We start from the raw sequence: 21,448 nt of genomic DNA on the forward strand, positions 1-21,448 counted from the left end.
AGCCTAATTTTTATTGTAAGAATCTTACAGTGCTATCAGCGACGTGAACTTTGGAAGTTGTTACGTGGGTAATTTTCTGGCTGTCCTTGGACGCGAAAACGGCTCCTTTTTCTCCAAGTGTTAATATGACCGTCTGAGCACCTTTTCCCAAAAGGAAATCAATCGCCCTGCAATTAGTAAAGCATGCACGCATTTGAACACGTTGTGTCAGTGGCTCAGTAATAATTCAGAGGCTACAAAAGTACTTTTGATAAGACTCTTCCGAATCAACCGGGAATCCACACAGGAGTTCAGCTTCCGTTTCGTTAGGACATATAATATCCAGAACGTTCCAGAATGCTGCATTTAACTCGGATGTGGCAGGCGCTGGATTAAAAATGGAGCGCACTAGGAGAAAATCACGGGATGTATTACCATTTGCTCAGCTGCAGCACAAATGGCTTCCACTATTGGACCCGCTATGCAGTTCACGCGATATAAGCACATTCACACAGAGTTTCTCCGCAAATTTCTAATTTTCAATTTAAATGATGTAGATTTGCTCGTGCATCTCCTTACCTCCGTCAGCCTTAGCAAGCTTAAGAGCTTCGAGCGATGCTTCTTGGGACACCTCCAACTGGCAAATAACCATCTTGGCCGCCTTGATGACCTTTGCAGCTTCCGCAACGTTCTTAGCAGTCAGCTTTTCATTGGCGTTGGCTGTTATGATTATACTGTTCTGTCCTATAAAACTACGTCCATAGTACTGTAACGCAGTAAAATTATTATAATTAGAGAGATACAGCACCACGATCGTTTCCCAATCGTTGAAGGGATATATATATACTTCCTGAAAGCGCGACCACTCGTATATGCAGAAAGGTCAAAATTGTGCTTTCCTTAATTACCGTTACGGAGTATGGCTATGAACAAATAGCTTTCGCGACTTACCGGATGCCTCTACCCATATCGAAGCAATACCCGTTCGGCAGTTCGAAATTTGTCGCAAATAATCTAGAACGTGGAAACAAAAATGGCTGCATATTCCCTTTAGAAAATGTAATTTTGTGTTTCGGAATTCACTTAATAGTGAATTCAATTCACGCGTTTGGTGAAGTGGTCGATTGCCAACCTCTACGCCTGCCAAGTTCAAAGCTTCTACTTTAAATTTACTCACCGGTCGCATGTGCTTACACATTTTCAGCACACTGGATTCATCAAAAATGTATTTACGATACAACAGTGGTGCTCGTATTTATCGGTTATTACTTATCACTGTATATTTATGTACTCCATTCCGTACTTGTGTCATGAAGTAAATTATATTCACAAATACCATTAATCCGAAAGATAAAAAGCCAGAACGAATTACAAAACAAATCATTCGTTATTAATGCAAAATGATTTTCGTAATCATAAATCGCAATTTTAAAAACAGAAAGTACAAACTACAGAATATCATACTGTATTTCATTTTAATCTGTAAATGTGCAACTCTTACGCAGTTTGCCAAATTCTTCGTTTATACCTGTATTCGCTCCAGAGTTTTCGAATTCCGTTTTGTACTGATGCCCAAAATCATCGTCGCCCACCTAAACCAAAGTTAAAATTCCTTTTCAATCGCTTTTTTTACAAGTCCCGGAATCCGTGCGGTTTCACGCTGACAAAAGAATGCCAGGGGCAGCCACCACGGAAGTAAAAGCTAAGTTAGCCGCAAATCGCAGTATTATGGCACAGTGGCATAGTAGCTAATGGTAAAGCTAAAATTATTGATGTTAATTGTTAAATTAAGTAAGTTTTACTTCAGTTTTCAGATTGCCTTACCGCTAAACTCCGCTACATAAGTACCTTTCGCATTTAAAATTTAACTTGAAATTTAGCATAGATTTTGTTTCTTGAAGAAGAATTATTAATGCGATCTTCTTACGTTTCCAATCATAGCAGTGTGCGCACCTAATCTCTGAGCAGCGACGCACTGGTTGGCTCCTTTCCCACCGAAGTTCTGCGCGAAACTTTTTCCATGAATTGTTTCTCCTGGCTTCGGGATACGTTCCGTTACGCTGCAATTTATCAATAAGATGAGGTACGTTTCACAAAATATGGTAGCTGGTACTTGGTAGGATAACTGCGCAAGGCCTGACCTGACTAGGTCGATCATCAGGCTTCCAACAACAACTATTTCAGCCATTCTGTTGTCTCGTTTCGATGATATCCGCCAATAACGATCGTTTCCGAAATGCTTGAAAGTCTTGACGATAGCAAGGTGTTGGACTTCAAAAATTATCTGGCTCTGTATTTTTCATAAGATCTTTATTGTTCCAAGCGATAAAGCGATTATTAGACTAACGGCAGTAGCGCACGACATGCATGTACTGTACAATACTGTACACAACACGACGCAGCTTGTGGCAATCAGCTGATTGTATCGACCAAATTGTACTGTACCGTATTCAAGTTGTATACAGTCATTACAGTGTACATTACAGTTATCAATTATCTATCGGTGGTTTTAATAAAATCTTTAATTTGATAAGTGCTTGTACATGGTGAAGTAATTTTAATTTGAACTTATCTGAAGTGAAAAAGCGCACGCGAATAAAACCTGAGTGATAAATCATAATAGACTGTTAGCTGATACCCATATTGTAATATGGACGTGGTAAATATACCGTTTGCGGCTTACATAGATAAATAATTTTGGTAACTCTCAATAGTCAACACCATGTTAACATCAAGAATCTAGCTTATCAGGGAACTGATTTCTGATAACGCGAAAAATCGATGACGTTGTGTCATCAGTTTTTTAGCATTAACCATTTGGCAAATCGGTGCATTGTTAATACGGCTTCGTGAAACCGCTCAGGCTTTTAGCGGTGCGATCCCGTGCGCAGGTATTGCTCGTGTTTAGATTTTATTAAAGATTTTTCTGTTTCAGGGTTCGTGATTCACTTTTCAAATCCATCTGCTCACATACGGCTGCACCTGGCTTTCGCTCAGTTTTAACGGGTCTTACTTCTGGTTACTTAAAGTTACCGAAGACAGGTAAATACTATCTATACATGGCCCGCACTGCACGTACAGTTTCACAGCTCTGTTGATTGCTATAGGCCTATAAATAAAATTTATAAAATAAAAATTACGTAAGTAATAAATTGTATACATAAAACGAGTTGATTGGGGTGATGTGGAGCCTGCGCTTAAAAACCTCGCTGCTTTCGTTTTCTTTGATCTATCGGTTTTTGCAGTTATTTTGGTTCAGACTTATAACAACCATAGTTTTTGCCTTCTCATTTGTACAGTACTCGTATTAGCAGTTAAAGAATCTACTCTAGAACTAGATCAGTGTCGTTTACAGTGTGGATTCCTAGTTTGTCGTTAGTATGATTTTATTGTACTGCTTTGATACCGACGTCGTGCACTAAACTGGGAATTTTTATTTAGGGCGCCAACCATTGCCAAAATTGATGAAAAGAATGGCAAGCACGACTTCTCCTGTTTATGCCGATAAAAATATCTCCGCGGAGAAATCGGGGATTTTTACACCTACCCTGAACATGATGGGATGGCAGCAGAATGCACTAGATGAGTATTTGACAGAATTCGTTAACAAATCTCGCAATTTCACCCGACCGGTTGCCGATGTGGGATGTGCCTATGGCTTTGTGACGAAGAAGTTGCTGGACGAAGGCTTAACTGTTATTGCCAATGACCTCGAGAAGGAACACCTGTCACAGCTGTGGAATGAACTATCACCGGAGCAGCAGTCGCGATTGAAATGCCATCCCGGCAGCGTACTGGATGTGGAACTGCCTGCTGGTTCTCTGGACGGTGTAGTAGCAGCTAGATTACTACAGTTTTTCACCACAGAGGCTGTCAGGAAGTCCTGTGATTTATTCTATTCCTGGTTGGCGCCGGGAGGGTATTTATGCATCACCAACACTTCCCCGTACCGCGGCACAACCGATGATTTTATTGCGCAGTATGAGAAGAATAAAGCCGATGGAATGGAATGGCCGGGGATTACGACGACAGATTCCTTGGATAAAAACCGACAGAAGCGAATTGTTGTTGCGCAGACCGGCTACCGTTTCGATCCCGAAGTTTTAGCACGGGAAGCGCGTCGAGTGGGCTTTAAAGTGTTAAAGTGCTCCTACTACTCCACACCGTTTCTGCCCGATGAATTTCGCTCGGCGGATGGAGTGCGAGATGCAATTGGATTGATGGCTGTTAAAGAGTAACAGTTGGCGCACTTTGTTCCGTGGGCAATTACATAATGTGTGTGAACTGCAATAGACCAATGTGTCTTCTTTCAAGGTTACCCGGTGCTTGAATTTGTCTAATTGGCTGTGCGTTGAATAAAGTGTTTTTGACGCAGAGATAATGGTTGGTCAATATGACAGAACCTTGATGTTCTTAATAAAATTATTTATGGTGTATACTTTGTTTGTATTGTGTGATTGATAGTTGCGTTGTTTAGAGTTGTGCAAAATAGTACAATTCGTCAGGGTATTTTTTAACTTAAGATTTCTCCACATTTTATGCACATAACCTCAAATTTTCTAAGCAAGGCAAATAAAATGCCAAGCGTTTCGTTAAAGGATCGATTTTATGCATTGCGGTGCTGTTAATCAAATGACATCCAGGAGAAGCACGCAAATCTGGCCAAGTTGCCAGTCCCCAAAAGTTGACCCGCTGTATGCAGATGGAACTGCTAATCGTCTTTGTTGTGCACTTTTTGTTGATTTCTTCAATCAGGTCGCCTACAAAATAAAGCGCTCTAGTAGTGTGAGCAATAGTAAACAGAAGTTGCGTTCAAAATATTCAGTACAACAAGCTGAGAATTTTTATCCGTAACTTGAAAGGTATATATCTGGATGCGTTACTCGTAAAGAACGTTAACACTGACCGGTAATGTAGACATCGTCGATCCAGTGTTGGCGGACATGAAAAGCTGTGCGCAACAGTGCGGGCAAAGTAGCCGCCGAAAACACATAAAGAATTCCTGATGCATACACCGGAAAAAGGTCAGCGTAATACTCAGCTTTCGTGAGAAATTGCGCATGCCGCGTATCCCGAATTACGTTGGTACCCGACTGAAAATGGAAGCCCACCATGAAGTGGTCGTAATGCAACGTTTTCAGGAACGGCATGATAAGGGGAAAGTTTATCCAAGTATCATCATCCGCCTTGGCCACTAAGGGGGCTTTACAGTGTTCCGCTGCCCAATGAAAAAAGGATAGAACCAACGCGGTTTGGTTGCGGTATCCATCCCGAACGCGGCTGCTCTGTAGCACATCACCGTACATAACGCTTTCCGTGCTAATAAGCGCTTGCACTTTGCGATTCGTTTGCTTGCCGAAACCAAAAATGACCTTTACGCCGCACGATGCTGCAGTAAGACCCCATCTGTAGAAGATGTTAATGCAGCTTAATACAGTCCTCTCTTACATTAAACATTTACTGGAATGTGTATCTTACGTTTCTCTTATAGCAGCTCGCATATCTGCGGAAGATGGCCGGGACGAAACGAACAAAATCATTGACGGTATCCTGTCATCAAGCAGGCAGCTTTTCGGTTGGAACGTCGATTCCGCGCCGGTTTTGGTAGGCTTCTTTCGGTGGTGGTTCGCTTTAAGCTTTCCATGGCCAATAAAATGTCCTGATGAAATATGTCTGGTAAAGCGTACAAACGTTTCAGGGAGATACTCTTGGGAACCAGTGACATTATTATGCATGGTCGCACAGCATCCTCCTTCCTCATTCAGCGCGTCTTGCATTTGCCGGTGCGGACTTGTGTTATGCATAACGATCACCAGACTTCCGATCAGGACTACGGAGCCCATACAGCATACTATTTTCAGACAATTTCTCAGGTTGACAAATATCATGTTTGATGGCGTGTGGCTTTCATCTTTTTTGATATGCAAATTAAAAGAAAGTGCAAGAATAAAAATTAGTGTGAGCAAAAATTAAAGAATCCTGGTTTACTTACGTGATCGGTAGTTTATTTAATCAAAACATAGCTGCATTATCAGTGCGATCTTTGTAAAAGCACACGGCATCTACATGACAGCGAATAAATAACTACAAATCTGCATGGAGATTACTCTAGGTGTTATAAAGAGGCGACATCGCGTCGGCTGTAATTAAAAGCGACTGTAAGTAATCGTATACCTTTTTAACCTTTATTTTTGTACGAGTATCGTACTTATCGTTAATGCACTGTACCGTGCATACTTTAAACTTTAAAGTACTGCGCCTTAAAAAACACATCCGCCAAAACGATGAAGTATTTGCTTGTGAAATCCTTGTGTACGCCGTGCCGTCGGGTATGTACGATTCCACCAACCTATACAATTGTACGATGAATAATTGTACAGTACAATGCACACACAGACGATTGTATTTTAATTTAAGACTTTAATTTCATGGGCTGAATTAACGAAGAACTTTAAGTATCTTTTATAATAAAGCTATAATATATGTAGCGTTTCTCCATTATTCATAATGCATCTTGCCATGGCAGTACAAAATCTCTTTTAGTACCGCCATCATGCCATGATCTTACCTACGGGTCAGTTTAAAAGAGACGATATCTTGATAAATCATTTTTGAATATATTGCGTTTAATATACGTATCAATAACAGTTTGGAATTCGGAAACCTTCATACGTAAGAAGTTTCTTTCATTTGCCGAGGCTGCATGCAGTGCCATGTACATTCCATGCACGTTATACGTTACAGATCTGAAACCGAAGTCATTTGTTCGGACTCGAAGGTAACTAGCAAACCGACGTCCACAGATGTAACTATCACCGCAGGAATGCATAAAGGGCATTACCGCTTTAAATACTACATTCCTATTGGATTTTAACAAATTTATTTGTAACGACCACGGAGTGAACCAGCACTTGCAACTTTGGTTAATTGGGTGCCAGCTAATGTAAATAAACGTATTTTAACAAATTCAGCCGGCAGTGCAATGAGTGCATTGCCATATCTGTACTGCAGTTATGTTTCGTTACTGCAGTTATGTTTCAAAAAGAGTTTTTTAGCTAAAAATGCTTGTCTATGATTATCTTATAATCTTGGAATTGTTTAAGCGGGATGAAACCTGTTGCTAAAAATGACATAAACGTAAATTGTAAATAATTTGTTTTACTATAGTCAATGAAACTATGCCGACAATAAGCTTTGACGTACGTATTATGCATGCGGAAGTCGGCAAATGAGCGCGTATTAACCGAGCCGACTTCGATTGATGGCAAAATATGCAAGAGTGAAGTCACGCACAAGAGATCTGTGGGACCGTAATAAGTTGTTCGGCGTTGACTGGCTCTGCCTGTCTGTTTCACTTCGTGTCCTAACTTTGCTTTACAATTGTTAGTAACCATAGACATTCTAAAGATTGCAAGATTTTTTGTTTCATTCGTTCGATTGTTTGATTTTTGAAAACTATTCTGAATGCGCAAAATGTAATTTGGGGTTTATAGTAATTTTGTTTTTATAGTTTTCTCTACTGATTTAGGATGAAAGACCGCGCGAAGTGTCGCACAGCAAGATTCTCGTCAAATTATCTGACCCGATTGTTTTGATGTGCCATCTGTGTGTGCTTCGTTTATGACGCTGGTCGTCGTCTACGTGGACAGCGCTGGACCATCATTGCAAGCTGGGTTTCCGAGCAGCTCAGCAGTCCCATGGCGAATTTTTCGCGCTTTAAAAGATATTTGTTAATCGGTCTTGGATTATGGTTTGTTATGCTGTTTGGAATTTCTCGCATGTTCATCGTGACGGATTTGAATTCCGATGGAAACGGAACAGACTTGGAAAAACTACTGGGGAAAAATGCACCTCCCGAAGAGGTGCAGAAAATTAAATCCGCACTGGAAAGAATCGACAAATTGCAAAAACAGAATGATAATCTGCAAAGGCGACTGCAAGACCTGCGGTAAATGAACCATGAGCATACCAATATAATGGTTTTGGTGAGAGAGCTGTATTATACACGATGAGTATTATCCACAATAAAATATTTTATCAGTGGCGTACTCTGATCACTTAAGATTGCCCGGGCTTATCAAAATGTAAATTATTACTGTCAATGTTTATTACTGTATTTTTATTACCTGTGTTTTTGTGTTTATTTTAGACGGTCTGACAAAGATACCATAAAAGAAGTGCGCGAGAAGGGACTTTTTGCGTCAGCTGATTGTAAGTGTAGACTGTGTAGTAGTAGAATTTTCTTCGTTTGTTTTCGAATCATTTCTTAAGATATTTCCTGCAGACACCATTAATAAACTATACCTGGTAGCAATAAAGTTTATCCCATTTTGCAAAAAATAATATAAAAACATTTGTGCGATTTGTGACGCTTGTCGATCAATTGAGAAAAAGCGCGCATTTTGCCGTGAAGTAAGCTTTTTGCATTTGTGTATCTCTTAAAATCAGAGATTATGATTGGCCGGATTAATAACAGAAACGAGTCAGATTTGCATGATGCGGTGGATCTCGTGAGGACAGAGGAAGGAAGTGGTTTAGTGTATTTTTGGTTCACGCAAATCGAAGCTATTTCGAGCTTAATTATTGAATTTAATAAAAATTTGATCCCGGATCGGTGCATTAATTTATTTTCTTCATCGATTTTCGATCTCCGTTACCATTTTATATCTTATGAAATTATTCCAAGTTTTTATTCTTAACTAGCCACCTGAGCAGCGGAATAGCCTTTGCGATGCACCACATAAATAAAAATTTGATACAAAATTTCAGTGTAAGGTTGAGTCGAAATAAGTAATGCGGCGTTACAAAATAGGAAACTGTGGCACATCGAGTGGTGGGAATATACAGAGTATGAGCGCAAAAGTTTATCACCTGTATCCATGCAGAAATTTCCACACAAGATCATTGTGTTACCGCTTCTTTTTCATTTTAACGATTTTGACTATCATTGGACTATGTGACATTAAAATCGGCACTGAGGTTTTGAGCACACAACAAACGTAAATATCTGAAGAATTTATTCAAGTCTGCATGCATTACGAAATTGCTGCATAAATACAGTGGCCGTTTAACCGTTAAATGTATTTTTTTATAGGAATTCCGTATTCACAACCAGAGTTTCAGATTTTTTAGCGCTTGTGCTGGATATCTTAATCCGCCATTTAATGCTGATCTATGGCGTGAGTTTTTATATTTGCAGATATAACACCGACTAAAGAATTCGAGCTTGCCAGAAGGCGACTGGAAAATGGAATTATCGAATTTTGGCGGTATACTTCAACCCACTTGAAGAAGCTTTCTGAGATGAAAAATGCGGAAGAGGCGCAAAATTTTGCAAAAGAGATGCTAGATTTCCTCACAGAGCATAAAAGGTACGATTGTTCAACTGTTTGATTCCTGATTGTATGGCAATTGAGATTATACTACGACAATCAATCCCGAATTGATCGTGCTAGTACCGATGCAGGAGTTGCACGACTGTAGGGAAAATCGATAAGCGAGTCGAAGAGTTTACTTTACTAAAACGTTCTTTAAGTATTCTTGTCAGGCGTTGTTTGAGGGGAAAATGTAGTCTCTTGCATAATAATTTTCCGATGGCATAGTCTCTAGGTTTATTACGGATTGTACAAAGAATCCCGATCTGTATTTGTTGGCTGTTGCTCTGACTTGAGGAGCGAACCGGTGTTAATACAGGGCAATTATATTATTAGCGGTGTAGTAGTGTGAAAACTTTATAGGTCATATTTATGAGGTTGTAGCGGTAAATGGAGCAATGTGCGTAATATTCAACAGACGCTTACGACACCGTATTGTTATTGTAACAGTACTTATCGACTAATGATTTAAAACAGTTTCTGATGATATAAATTCTAAGGAATAGTCTTGCGAAAATTTGGTTGCTTCACAGCAGAAAACATTTTTTTTGGATTATAAGCAAACTCTGACACGGTTGTGCATAATAACTGCATTCTGCATTAACAATGTAAAAGACTGCGTTTTTGAGACATATAGATATGTATGTTGTTGTTCGAGTCTTCGAGCATTCCAGTCGATTCAGAACACTGGTTGCAAACATCGCCGTCAACTGATGGGTACTGCTGGCATGTTTCTTTGATCTTTGCATCGTAAGTTTAGAGCAACAACGAGCGGCTCGATGCAGGACACAGTGTTTGCATGGCTGCTGTTGGAATGAATGCCATAAATGCAGAGAAACAATGTTGCGCCGCTTAATCAAACATTTCTTTAAGTCTCGCGAAGCTTGCATAAGCTCGAATCGATTCGGTGCTTGTTTTTCCGGCAGGGTAATTTTAAAAGATATTGATCAAGTGGAACAAGCCGCCGGACTTACAGATTGGAAGACCGAAAAATCTCGAGAAATGACCAAAATTGTCCAGTCCCGTTTGCATCGTCTGCAGGTATGCGCTATCCAGATCGCTCTTGAATCTTGGTGCACTTTAATTTTAAACTGTTCGTGAAAAGTGTTTACGCGAAATTTATTAACAAAGCGACTTATTAACAAAGCTTATTCTTGCATCCCACAACACTTTATTCCGTTGTTATTGTTATGATAAATATCCTGCTGTATATTAGGCATTTCAGATTTTGTTGCCCTGTTGCTTCGTTCATGTCTTTATTTAAGTACTTGTCTATTTTGCAGCATCCAACAGACTGCAGCACAAGAAAGCGTTTACGCTGCAACCTCAACAAAGCGTGTGGTTTTGGTTGCCAGATTCACCATGCCACTTATTGCCTTATCGCGGGTTATGCCCTGAATCGTACTGTGATATTGGAATCAAAAAACTGGCGATATTCCAGAAAAGGCTGGGAGTCAGTCTTCTTGCCAGTTACTTCCTGCAATGCCGACGGTTACCAGGCGAAAATCTGGAAAGATGATAAAGCGTCCCGACAAGAAATGGTATTGGATATGCCCATTGTTGATAATGTTGCCGGTGCCTCTCGGTCGCGTCCAATGTGGTTGCCGCTTGCTGTGCCCGCCGATCTGTTCGATCGAATACACGCCTTCCATAAAAATCCCCCGGTTTGGTGGTTAGCACAGATTGTGTCGTATTTATGGCGATACCAACCGGAAATGAAAGAATATCTCGATGAAAAATCCACTAAAATGGGCTTCCAGACCCCGATTGTTGGGTAAGAAAATTCCTTGATGGTGGTCCGCGCGGTTATTTGCGATATTTTAATTGCGTGGTTCAACCTAGTGTTTAAATATGGTTTATGCGCATTGTGCAATGCATGTACGGGAATTAAAACATTAAGATTTAAGATTTCTTCCTTAGTGTGTACTGTGTTGATATTCGTTTATTACAATTTTTTACGATTTTTATTGATTACGTGGATTTCATTTTCACAGGGTTCATGTGCGACGGACGGACAAAGTGGGTACCGAAGCCGCTAAACACGAAATTGAAGAATATATGCGTTATGTCGACGAATATTACGATCAGTTGGAGGTAACAAAAGGCGAGAAAGTGCCAATTCGTCGTGTCTATCTCGCGTCGGATGATCCCAGTGTCTTTCAAGATTGCAAAACAAAGTACTTACACAGTGCATGCGAGACATATTCCGGGAATAGTGCGTGATGCTTTGAATAACACGTAGATGTCTTCAGGTTTCCCGCTTATGATGTGGTGGCTGATGTGGACGTGATGACAAATGCTGGACTGAGCAAACGCTATTCGGATGAATCTCTTAGGGGAATAATCTCGGATGTCCACTTCCTTTCTCAAACAGATTATCTTGTTTGCACGTTCTCTTCTCAAGTACGTAGTTTTTCATATGAATAGTGATGATTACTGATTAGCATCCCATAGAGAGAGAATGAAAGCGAGGTCTTCGGCACTGATTTTCTTCACCATTCCCCGAGATTTTCTATTTTAAATTGGGTTTCTTTCGTCTTGTGCTTTAGGGTTAAAAATTTACAGAGAAAATCTTTGTACGTAGTTTCTTGAATCATCATGCCAATAACTACTAGCATGTTCTTGCTTTGTAGTTGAAGCTACAGTCTGTTATTGTATTTTTATATACATATATATATTTTTTAACGACTGAAATGCACTTACTCTACGTAGCCATCGTGATCGCTGAATGCTGGTAATGCTACATTGGCTAATAGAATTAAATTGCCGTATTTTAGATTTGAAAGCTCTTATTACTTCAGGTTTGCCGGTTGGCATACGAAGTCATGCAGGCACGATTTTCTGATGCAACTGATCGCTATAAATCGCTGGACGATATTTATTATTACGGAGGACAGAATGGCCATCAGTTTGAAGCTATTCTGCCGCATACTGCCAGGAATGGCGAGGAAATCTCCTTCGCCAGAGGCGATTTATTGGGAATCGCCGGTAATCATTGGGATGGATTGTCCGTAGCCGAGCACGTTAAAACGCTACGCAAAGGCAAATTTCCGTCCTACAAGGTAAGTTTTTTTCCCCCAGAAAGCGGGAAATCGGTGATGATGATCGAGATAGAACTGTGTATCATCAACTGTGCTTCTGCAGGCCGATGAGCATTTTGTGACGTATGATATGCCTCGTTATGAGGATTCGGTGGATCTCTAGATGTCGGCCGTTTCGAGTGCCAAAATATTAATTGAAAGTTTATGACGAATCTGTGGTGAATTTTTTACGGTGTTAAACGTTTTACTTTTTGAGGTAATACTCATGACCTATATTTTATACTCAACTTGGTTTTACGTGTTTGTTATTTATGGGAGTGTTTCTTTTCGTACTTGCAGCTGCATTAATTAATGGAATCGAATCTGATGCTGGGTTATTTTGGTTGTTGTTTTGAATTTTATCGTGCTGTTGCATACTCAATTCGAGACAAGAAAACGCAGAATTGCGGAAACATACTGGTTCCTTTGCAAACAAAATTGCAAACAAAAATTTCCAGAATTTCTAGTTCCTTAAAATGTTTTATTTCGTATTTATTCGAATTTGATGGAAACGTAAAAGTCTCCGCAAGGATCTTCGGCATTCAACTGCGGGAACAACATGGCGCGTCCGTTCAAATCAACCTTAACGGTCAGTTTACGGCCTTCGGCGGTCAGATCGAACTTGGTACACTTTTCTTCGTCATCCGTGCTTTGGCAGTTCTCCACTTCTTTGTCATCCACAAGAATAGATATCTTCACTGATCCGCCCTCGGTTTTATAGGGTAGCGACAGGTGAGCGCTCTTGATTTTCCAGTCTGCCAATAAACGAATATGAATAAAAATTAAAATTCCAGTATTACATTGAACTCGGGAGTTATAATGCTCGACCGCCGGTTAATATTATATGTAGTCCAAGAATCGAAATACGCAGTTAGAACAGGCAATTACCGGGATGTTCGAAATTCCATTCCAAATGTCCATCTTCCCAGGAGTACAAGCAAGCTGTACAGTTGTATGACTGGCTTTCAGCCGCGGAGTAGCACGCTATGCTTTTTTCTTGGGCCGCCTGGCTTTGGTAGCCTGTTTTATTAACCAAAAGTTTGTTGCCCCATAAGACAAATAATTGTTGAAGTATTTTAAAATACCGGCATAGGAGGGTGACTGCTGCACTTTGCTAGTTATATGCTGTTATTATTTTATTATTCGGAATAACATCTCAGTCAGTTCTATCTTTTATGTACGATTTATACTAGGCCTGTATCGATAATTCGATTCTGGTAAGTACTGCCGCGCACTGTACGTTCAAAAGTAATAGGTATGTCCAAGCTCACGTGGACAAAATCATAATAATCACTATGTGAATCAATGTTGCTATCCAGTTGGTAAGAAGTAAGTACAATTTCATTACAATTATTACCAAAATACGGTATAGGAGCACTACGTAGTATTCAAAGTCGAGATTCCTTACCTTTTGTTTTTTCGGGATGTCCAGTGTTTTCTCCATGAATGTATGTATCGGTCCTGGTGTTATAGCGGAAGACCAGGCGTTTAGCCGCCAGTTCATCAGCAGTGGGAGCAATTGTTTGAGCCATATTGTGAACAGCAGTTAGCCGAACCGGTGTAATGAAAAACTCTCAAAAGTTTTCGACTACTTGCTCAATATAATTTTCAAACAACAGCGAGCACTCACAGGTCACAGCGCGACGGAACTGCTTTAAATGCAAGGTTGCTCCCAGCATGATTTGAGCAGAATTACTAATCGTCTGACGTTTAAATGCCCTTCTTTCTCCTTCGACAGCAGCCGGTGCCTGGTGCCACAGATAACAGACCGAGCTAATCTTTATATAAATTCATAAATTATGTAAGTGATTGGATCGTTATGCAAAGTTGCAACTTGCCGGTTGGAGACCGCACAGTACGCAACTGTTCTCTTTCAACGCTCGCAGCCACGGTTGAGTCTCTTCCCAGTATTTTCGCGTAACTGTAAGCGAAGTCTTTGTGTATTTTAAGATAATTATAAACCCTGGATGCGACGGTTTCCGGCTATTCTGCTATAGACGTTCGCAAGTCCGCCCTGCAGACACTGTTCTGTTTGCGACCGTGAAGGCATCAGAACTCTCGGCAATAAATCAGAGCGTTCTAAAAATACAAACACTGCAGCGCAAAACTCTTGTACAACTTGGATGATAGATACCAGAAGTATATGTAATTGTTTGGGATGCGCTTGCGTGTATTCGGTGCATATGTATTTGCAATTTGAATTATTAGTAAGGGCAAAAAAGGCTCGAAAGTTACTCGGATTTCGTTGTTACCTTAATTTTATTGTTACGTGACAGCTCCAAGTTATTAAATTTTCTATAATTTCTGGAATTTGAAAGAACGTGCTAAAACATGCTGCTTCTTCGGTGTAATAGATTAGGGAGTATTTTTGCAGACGTATTGTGCTTGCTATGCCTTTAAGTGCCGAATGCCGATGAGCCAAAAATTTACTACACAAGCACTGATAATGCAACAACGATAGCTTAAAAAACAGTATTAATGCCATATCAAATACAATAAGATGTAATAAATTAAAAAAAGCAAAAAAGTAGTGTAACAAGTACAGCAAAGAGGAAGGCGCAATATTACTCGGTGTTGCCAATCATCGCGATTAAAAAATATCACCTAAACCCAAAAATAATAACAAATACCAAGCCCGGATCCCGACACGACGCTCCACATAATACAGAGCACCTCTATACGACAACATCATGCAAAACAATATGTGACAAAACACATAGCTTTAACTCTCGCCCCCACTTGCGGCAGTTTTCTCCTCTGCAACTGAGCTTGTCCTGCGTTTTTTCCCCGAACTTAAAAATGTCAGCTGGTCAACCAGCTGCTGAGGCGTGAATGGTGATCCCTGGACCATTTTGTAGCTTTTTCGGCCGCGAGAAGAACTGGCACTGGCCGGAGTGGTTGTAGCGGTGTCCGTGTCGAATGTCTCGGTAATTGGGCGTTTCCGAGAAGGGATACTGCATCGCACCGTGGTCTCGGCATTCTCTCCGCGTTCCAATTTGTATTCATAACAATTTTCAGCTAGGCACAGCGAATCTCCGGGATAAATAATGCGACTCCAGGGATAGACTAGAGAATCGCCGTTAATCCGGGAATTTTGCAATTTGCCCAACTGGGTCACTTCCACATGGCCCGACGACGCCTTGGCTTCCACGCGGACTGTACACAGTAAATGTTACAAACTTACTACTTAAGCTGTTAACCAACCAAGTACGTACGGTGTTCCATCATAACCAGCAGAAAAAAACAAAACAGAATTATTAATCATTAATGGAATAAAATTTTATGAACTATCTAATTAATATAAATTTTATAAATCGTAAATAGCAGGAAAATTCAATCGTAAATTATAGAACTCCTTAATTCTTGTGCGTAATTCGGTAATTGTCACCAGTTCACCACTGTGCGAAAACAGTAAAAAATTAAAGGACATTTTAGCAAAAGGACGAATGACAGCATTCTGAATGACAAAGCCAAAGGACAGATGGAATTTTAGAATCGAAATCCAGAACAGTGTAAAATTTTTGACGTAAAATACTAAAAATAGTAAAGTACCCTTAAAAAGTTAAACCTCACCCTGTCTGCGGGACAGTTTCAGATCTCGTATTTGCGTTAAACGACATCGTCCCAGTGTAACTGCCTGAAATTTTAAAAATTACGCATTACCAGCTCGTCCAGCAATTTTTAGGGAGCCCGAAGTTTAAGAGATACGAATCATACGATGTTAGATTATCTTCGTTCCCATGTCAAGTACTTAAAAAATTTAAAATCAACAATATCTTACTTGATTGTCCTGCAGATATACTGTTGGTAGGCTTAGAGGCTTCATTGGATCGGCAGCTTCATCTACAGCTGCGCCTTCTTTGGGGATTTCGTTAGCCTGTTGAGTTCCGTTATTTTCGGACTCCTGGCAGTCAGTGCTTTCGGATAACTTTGGACTTATCACGGGAACTAGTTTGAAGACGCATCGAACGATGTCCTCTTCCAGAGTGCTCATTTCCGTAAGCACCTTGGCGTAAGTATTGAGCAACAGTACGCAACAAATCACGATGAGCGAGAGGATTTTTACATAAAATCTTTAGTAAACAATGATATATGAAAAATAGATCTATAGCGGCACAAGCTGGTTTTTCGAATTTGGAGCGACGAATCGCAAACTATCATGCAAAGAAACAAGTAGTACGTATTCGTAATTTACGTTTTAATAGAAGAACGTCAGTGTAAACAAACCAAGATGAACTCGTAAACTACACAGGAGCGCCGTTGCGCGACTGGGTACCGCCAAAACGGAAATAAAGCGAATTGTTATGATTGGCTCGAGTGTTCTACAAGTAACCCGACCCTCAGAAGTTAGCTACTGTGTCAGACCGACTTGCTCTTGTTGAAGACGAAAAGGAACCACAATATTAATAATCGCAGAAAGCCACAAGCAAACGAGCGAAAAATTCTGACATATTTTTGGTCTTTGGAGAAATTTTAATTCTACCACAAAAGCTCGGGTTTCAAATCCGTTTTTAGTTGTTTGTTATCTGCAGTAAACAATGCTCTATTTCCTTCTGGACTACGTCAGTCATTGAATAGATCAAGAATTATATATTGTAAAACTGTTATATTACGAGACTGCACGATCATGGCTGCCACCATTGGTGTGACGAAAATCGTGGATGAATTGGGCGAAGAAGTTATGAAGAATTTCTTCAACTTCTTGAATGTGTAGGTGCTAAAAAAAGCAAGGATGATAGCACTGTGTAATTTTGAACTCCCCATATCACTCTCTGAACTCGCTCTGCACATTCGGTGTGTAGTTGCCCTCATCCGGATGGTGATGGAAAACTGAAGTACCTGGAGCAGGTCCGTAATCTGGCGCTGCCTGACCGATCGTCTCTGCACATCGACTACGAAGATATGGAACGCTACATCAAAGAAACTTCCGAAACCCTGGCTGCTGATTATTACAGGTGCGTTTAATGATACAATGAATGAATGGTTTTGCCTAAAATTGATGAAGCGTGGTTTCTGCGTGGCTGACGAGTGGCTTGTTTCATTAGAGTGATGCCGTATCTAGTTCGTGCCGTTCGTCGATATTACGAAGAGACATTTGAGAATGAGCTGAAAAAAGAAATAACGCTGGATATCAAAAATTATCCAACTCAATGGGAGTAAGTTTATTATCGCGAAGAAATGCTCAGCTGTAGTGCATGTTTTTACCCTGTTATGTTTATCCTAGTGTTTGTTTTGCCTTCCTTTTTTTCTTTTAAAATATTAATGTATTACGTGTGCATTTAATATGGATACTGTTGATGTTGGCTTACTCTCTAATTCGCAAAAATGCTTGAAGTTTATTAAAGATTGTTTTAGCGATAGCAAATTCAAAACAAAAATATGAGAAATATTTTTACAGTATGAGAAAGCTGCGAGCGGATAAAGTTGGTGGATTGGGCATCATCACTGGTCAGGTGGTGCGTACTCATCCTGTCCATCCGGAACTGGTAGCCGGGACATTCCGCTGCCTGGAATGCCAGACAGTCAACTACAACATCACGCAGCAGTACAAGTACACTCTGCCAACAGTGTGTCGTAATCCCGTTTGCTCCAATCGGTCGCGATTTTCCTTGGACATAAGGAATTCGAAGTTTATCGACTTTCAGAAAATCCGTATACAGGAAATGCAGGACGAATTACCCAGAGGAGCGATTCCTCGCACGTAAGACAGACATTACAATGGTTCCGTTCGTTTGGAGAAACCGAATGCATAATTCTTTTTTCCGTCTTTCGTTTGGCTACAGCTTTGTTAAAAAAACATTTGTTTTTTGTTAAATTATTTATCTTTAGGGCTTCTAGAAGAATGCTACAATTTTACAAATGTTTAGAGTGGAAGTCATTCTGCGAGCGGAGTGTGTTGACTTAGTCCAGCCGGGCGACCGCGTTAAGGTCACGGGAACTCCGATTGTCGTGCCGGACGTTGGACAGTTAGCTGTGCCAGGTTGGTTGTCTATTTTCTCAACTGAAAACACGACCCGTGCGTAAAATAATGTAAGTTGCTGCACATAGGTGCGAGAGCCGAAACCTCCAATAAACACCGGCAAACTGAAGCGTCCCATTTGGAGGGCGTTCGTGGACTGAAAGCGCTGGGTGTTCGTGATCTCACCTACCGAATGGCATTCTTGGCCTGCCACATCGAATCTGCTTCTCCGGGATTGGATGGTGCGCATGTTAATCGTGAAAACCGTGAAGTCACCATTGAAGATCTCAAAAAGGAGATGACGCCAGCTGAGATCGAGAAGGTGATGGAAATGGGCAATGATCCGCGTATCTACGACCACTTGCTGGATAGCATGTTTCCAACCATTTACGGTGAGAAGCTTGCTGGATTAAAGGACAATGGTGGTCTGAATAATCTAGTAAGTCTTACACCTGTTTAGGAAGCGAAGAAGTGAAGAAAGGCATTTTGTTAATGTTATTTGGCGGTGTCGGAAAACAAACCAAAGAAGGCACACATTTACGAGGTGACATCAACGTGTGCATTGTCGGTGATCCTAGTACTGCTAAGAGCCAGCTGCTCCGGTGGGTTTCGTAGTTCTGACCATGACAATTGAACACTTACTGGAGGCAATGTCTTACTGTTTTGTACTGTATATGTTTAGACAAGTTACGGATTTCGTGTCTCGTGCTGTTTATACTAGCGGTAAAGCTAGCACTGCCGCTGGTTTAACTGCTGCGGTTGTTAAAGACGAAGAATCCCATGAATTTGTTATCGAAGCTGGAGCGCTTATGTTGGCCGACAACGTTAGTAAAAACGCAGATACTATTTACAAATTTTAAATCAGATCGCACATCGTATATTCTTTACAGTTGGCGGTGTGTCGTAATCTTGGGACTTTTTCCAGGGGGTATGCTGCATTGATGAATTTGATAAAATGGATTACAAAGACCAAGTAGCTATCCACGAAGCCATGGAACAGCAGACCATTTCCATTACGAAGGCTGGTGTTAAGGCTACACTGAACGCCCGCACATCCATCCTAGCAGCGGCCAATCCGATTAATGGTCGCTACGACAAGAGCAAATCTCTTCGACAGAACATTACCTTATCAGCTCCTATTATGTCTCGTTTCGACTTGTTTTTCGTTCTCATTGACGACTGTGATGAGAATGCTGATGTCGAAGTGGCCAGGCGTATTGTTGATTTACATCGCGATCGACTGGCTGAAGAGCATCGAACCTATTCTCTCAGTGAAGTCCGGAAGTACATTACTTTTGCAAGACAATACAAACCCAGGGTATGCAAAGTGCATGTCGCTATGTATATTGTAACCTCAAATGCAGTCATGTTTTTTCTGCATTTGTAAAATAAAATAAAAACTTAGACGTATACATATGCTAATTTTAAATAATTTTAAGAACACTTTATTACTCGGGATAAGAAAACTGATTTCGATATGAGCAGTCATGTAAACGTGGTTCAGTAGGCCGCTTGTTAAGCGCTTTGGGAAATTATTCAGTTTTTGTTTTTGCAGCTCGATCGAGAAGCCAAACGCTTGCTGGTGGATGAATACGTTCGCATGCGGCGAACCGATGCAAATGCCACAACAAAATCTGCATGGCGTTTCACTGTGCGCCAACTGGAAAGCATGATCCGACTGGCAGAAGCCAAGGCTAGGCTGCATTGCCGAGATTGGGTAAGTCCCGATTTTCTGTTTTGTTCGTCGCTGTCAATAGTCGTACAAGGGTAAGTTGGGTAACAACACTTCATGAGCTTTACGTTTTTCGATAGGTCACTGCCCAGAATGTCCAGGAGGCTGCGCGTTTGATCGAAAAGTCAATTGTGCATGTCGAACAGGCTGACTTAGAGATCGACGAGGGAATTCACGATTACAACAGAGAAGATGGTTTGGAAGAGCATGGCAACCCAGGTGAGTGGCGTGATTTAAGTACTGACAGACGGAAATATGTGGATTAATAATATTGTTTCTTTCCATGATGTGTTGCTCGTGTTTTTTTAAATGGTGAAGTTATGTAAAAAATTTTTAGAAGCGTTAAAATGAGGATACAATAGTTCTGAGGACATATACAATTTTTTTATTATGTGGTTTGGCATTCTTGTCGTCTTTGAACTATTTGGTGTTTAACGCTTAAAAGAAATTTCAGAAGGTGCAGATGCACCTATGGATGTGCAGCCAGCGGATGGCCAAGCTCCACCACAGAAGTTCACGTTGACTTACGAGGCATACCACAACATTGCCACGGCTATCATCGCTTATTTGAAAAATGAGGAAGAAAAGATTGATGGTAGGTAGAATCTCTGTAAGTTTTAGCCAGATAATTTTGTAAAACAAACACCCTTGTGTTTTCGGATAATCAGTGGGACTTGACGGGGAAAATCGGAAAAGTGATGTCGTCCGGTGGTTCATGCAAAAATTTGAGCCTCACGTCACGGCCGACGAGTTCATTGTCAAAACGGATCGGTTGAACAAGATCTTGAATCACATGGCCAAGGTGGACCATGTGATAATGTTTATTCAACAAGGAACCATTGGTGCGGAAGCGGCGGACGGCGACCAGCAGGGTCCGGCGGAGGATAACCCGATTATCATCGTCCATCCCAATTATCATTATACTGATGACCAGTAGTTGTGAAAGTAAATTGGTCATTGCATGTGTTTGCCTTTTTCAGACAAGCCGCTTTCGTATACGTCAGTTGCACTTGCCGTGTTATTGTCTTGATTGTTAGATTTTTGCGTGTTTTACTAATTATACCGATCCGTTACGCTGTCACCAATACAACTTCCGCTGTACTTGTCATGGTCTGGAGATACGCTCTTTTTGGTTATGACGGTATGTATTGTGGATAGCGCTTATCTGTACGGGAAGTATGGTTTCAGATTTAACATCAACGTATAAGATCCGATAACCAGCATATTGCTAATTCGCAAATCTTATCGCCGAAGTCGCAGTTTCGCTATAACCTTATCTAGTGCCCTTACGGCGTGGGAACAATGACACAACGTAAGCAACACG

At 40.7% G+C, this 21,448-nt stretch overlaps 7 protein-coding genes across 8 annotated transcripts; 3 read left to right on the plus strand and 4 right to left on the minus strand.

The window, feature by feature from the left end:
• Positions 1–28: 28 nt before the first annotated feature.
• LOC129584529 (ribokinase-like) lies at positions 29–2,357 on the minus strand (the record flags this gene model as incomplete). The annotated part of the gene is made up of 7 exons (XM_055476722.1): positions 2,121–2,357; positions 1,907–2,039; positions 1,508–1,571; positions 931–993; positions 559–723; positions 246–387; positions 29–167 (listed from the first exon to the last, which is right to left on the minus strand). Coding segments are annotated over exons 1-7 (753 nt in total), but the record flags the coding sequence as incomplete, so codon positions are not given.
• Positions 2,358–2,617: 260 nt separating this feature from the next.
• Positions 2,618–4,523, plus strand: LOC129584539 (uncharacterized). The gene is made up of 3 exons (XM_055476736.1): positions 2,618–2,638; positions 2,915–3,021; positions 3,421–4,523. The coding sequence occupies exon 3, from the start codon at positions 3,444–3,446 to the stop codon at positions 4,215–4,217; it is 774 nt and encodes a 257-aa protein (XP_055332711.1). The 5' UTR covers positions 2,618–2,638; positions 2,915–3,021; positions 3,421–3,443; the 3' UTR covers positions 4,218–4,523.
• On the minus strand, positions 4,485–6,086 carry LOC129584538 (beta-1,3-galactosyltransferase 1-like). Its single transcript, XM_055476735.1, has 4 exons — positions 5,972–6,086; positions 5,458–5,890; positions 4,886–5,385; positions 4,485–4,739 (listed from the first exon to the last, which is right to left on the minus strand). The coding sequence occupies exons 2-4, from the start codon at positions 5,865–5,867 to the stop codon at positions 4,516–4,518; spliced, it is 1,134 nt and encodes a 377-aa protein (XP_055332710.1). The 5' UTR covers positions 5,868–5,890; positions 5,972–6,086; the 3' UTR covers positions 4,485–4,515.
• Positions 6,087–7,316: 1,230 nt separating this feature from the next.
• On the plus strand, positions 7,317–13,195 carry LOC129584513 (alpha-(1,6)-fucosyltransferase-like). Its single transcript, XM_055476701.1, has 9 exons — positions 7,317–7,927; positions 8,129–8,190; positions 9,179–9,350; positions 10,280–10,394; positions 10,637–11,127; positions 11,348–11,530; positions 11,606–11,756; positions 12,155–12,415; positions 12,498–13,195. The coding sequence occupies exons 1-9, from the start codon at positions 7,677–7,679 to the stop codon at positions 12,555–12,557; spliced, it is 1,746 nt and encodes a 581-aa protein (XP_055332676.1). The 5' UTR covers positions 7,317–7,676; the 3' UTR covers positions 12,558–13,195.
• Positions 12,769–14,136, minus strand: LOC129584514 (uncharacterized). The gene is made up of 3 exons (XM_055476702.1): positions 13,842–14,136; positions 13,322–13,453; positions 12,769–13,188 (listed from the first exon to the last, which is right to left on the minus strand). The coding sequence occupies exons 1-3, from the start codon at positions 13,963–13,965 to the stop codon at positions 12,926–12,928; spliced, it is 519 nt and encodes a 172-aa protein (XP_055332677.1). The 5' UTR covers positions 13,966–14,136; the 3' UTR covers positions 12,769–12,925.
• A 707-nt stretch (positions 14,137–14,843) lies between these two features.
• LOC129584770 (uncharacterized) lies at positions 14,844–16,653 on the minus strand. Its single transcript, XM_055477083.1, has 3 exons — positions 16,215–16,653; positions 16,007–16,070; positions 14,844–15,589 (listed from the first exon to the last, which is right to left on the minus strand). Exons 1-3 carry the CDS (start codon positions 16,425–16,427, stop codon positions 15,156–15,158), a joined length of 711 nt encoding a protein of 236 aa, XP_055333058.1. The 5' UTR covers positions 16,428–16,653; the 3' UTR covers positions 14,844–15,155.
• Positions 16,654–16,858: 205 nt separating this feature from the next.
• Positions 16,859–21,340, plus strand: LOC129584472 (DNA replication licensing factor Mcm6-like). 2 transcript variants are annotated; one of them, XM_055476642.1, is made up of 13 exons: positions 16,859–17,143; positions 17,236–17,388; positions 17,479–17,589; positions 17,832–18,134; positions 18,301–18,413; positions 18,482–18,784; positions 18,853–18,994; positions 19,075–19,216; positions 19,318–19,710; positions 19,948–20,109; positions 20,205–20,343; positions 20,570–20,719; positions 20,793–21,340. In XM_055476642.1, the coding sequence occupies exons 1-13, from the start codon at positions 17,061–17,063 to the stop codon at positions 21,059–21,061; spliced, it is 2,463 nt and encodes an 820-aa protein (XP_055332617.1). In that variant the 5' UTR covers positions 16,859–17,060; the 3' UTR covers positions 21,062–21,340. The 2 variants fall into 2 exon arrangements, with proteins under 2 accessions (XP_055332617.1, XP_055332618.1); XM_055476643.1 differs by having other exon boundaries at positions 20,579–20,719.
• The last annotated feature ends 108 nt before the right edge of the window (positions 21,341–21,448 follow it).

The sequence above is a fragment of the Paramacrobiotus metropolitanus genome, unplaced genomic scaffold (genome assembly GCF_019649055.1).
Source record: "Paramacrobiotus metropolitanus isolate TYO unplaced genomic scaffold, Prichtersi_v1.0 Parri_scaffold0000014, whole genome shotgun sequence".
In the NCBI taxonomy this organism is placed as follows: Eukaryota; Metazoa; Tardigrada; class Eutardigrada; order Parachela; family Macrobiotidae; genus Paramacrobiotus; species Paramacrobiotus metropolitanus.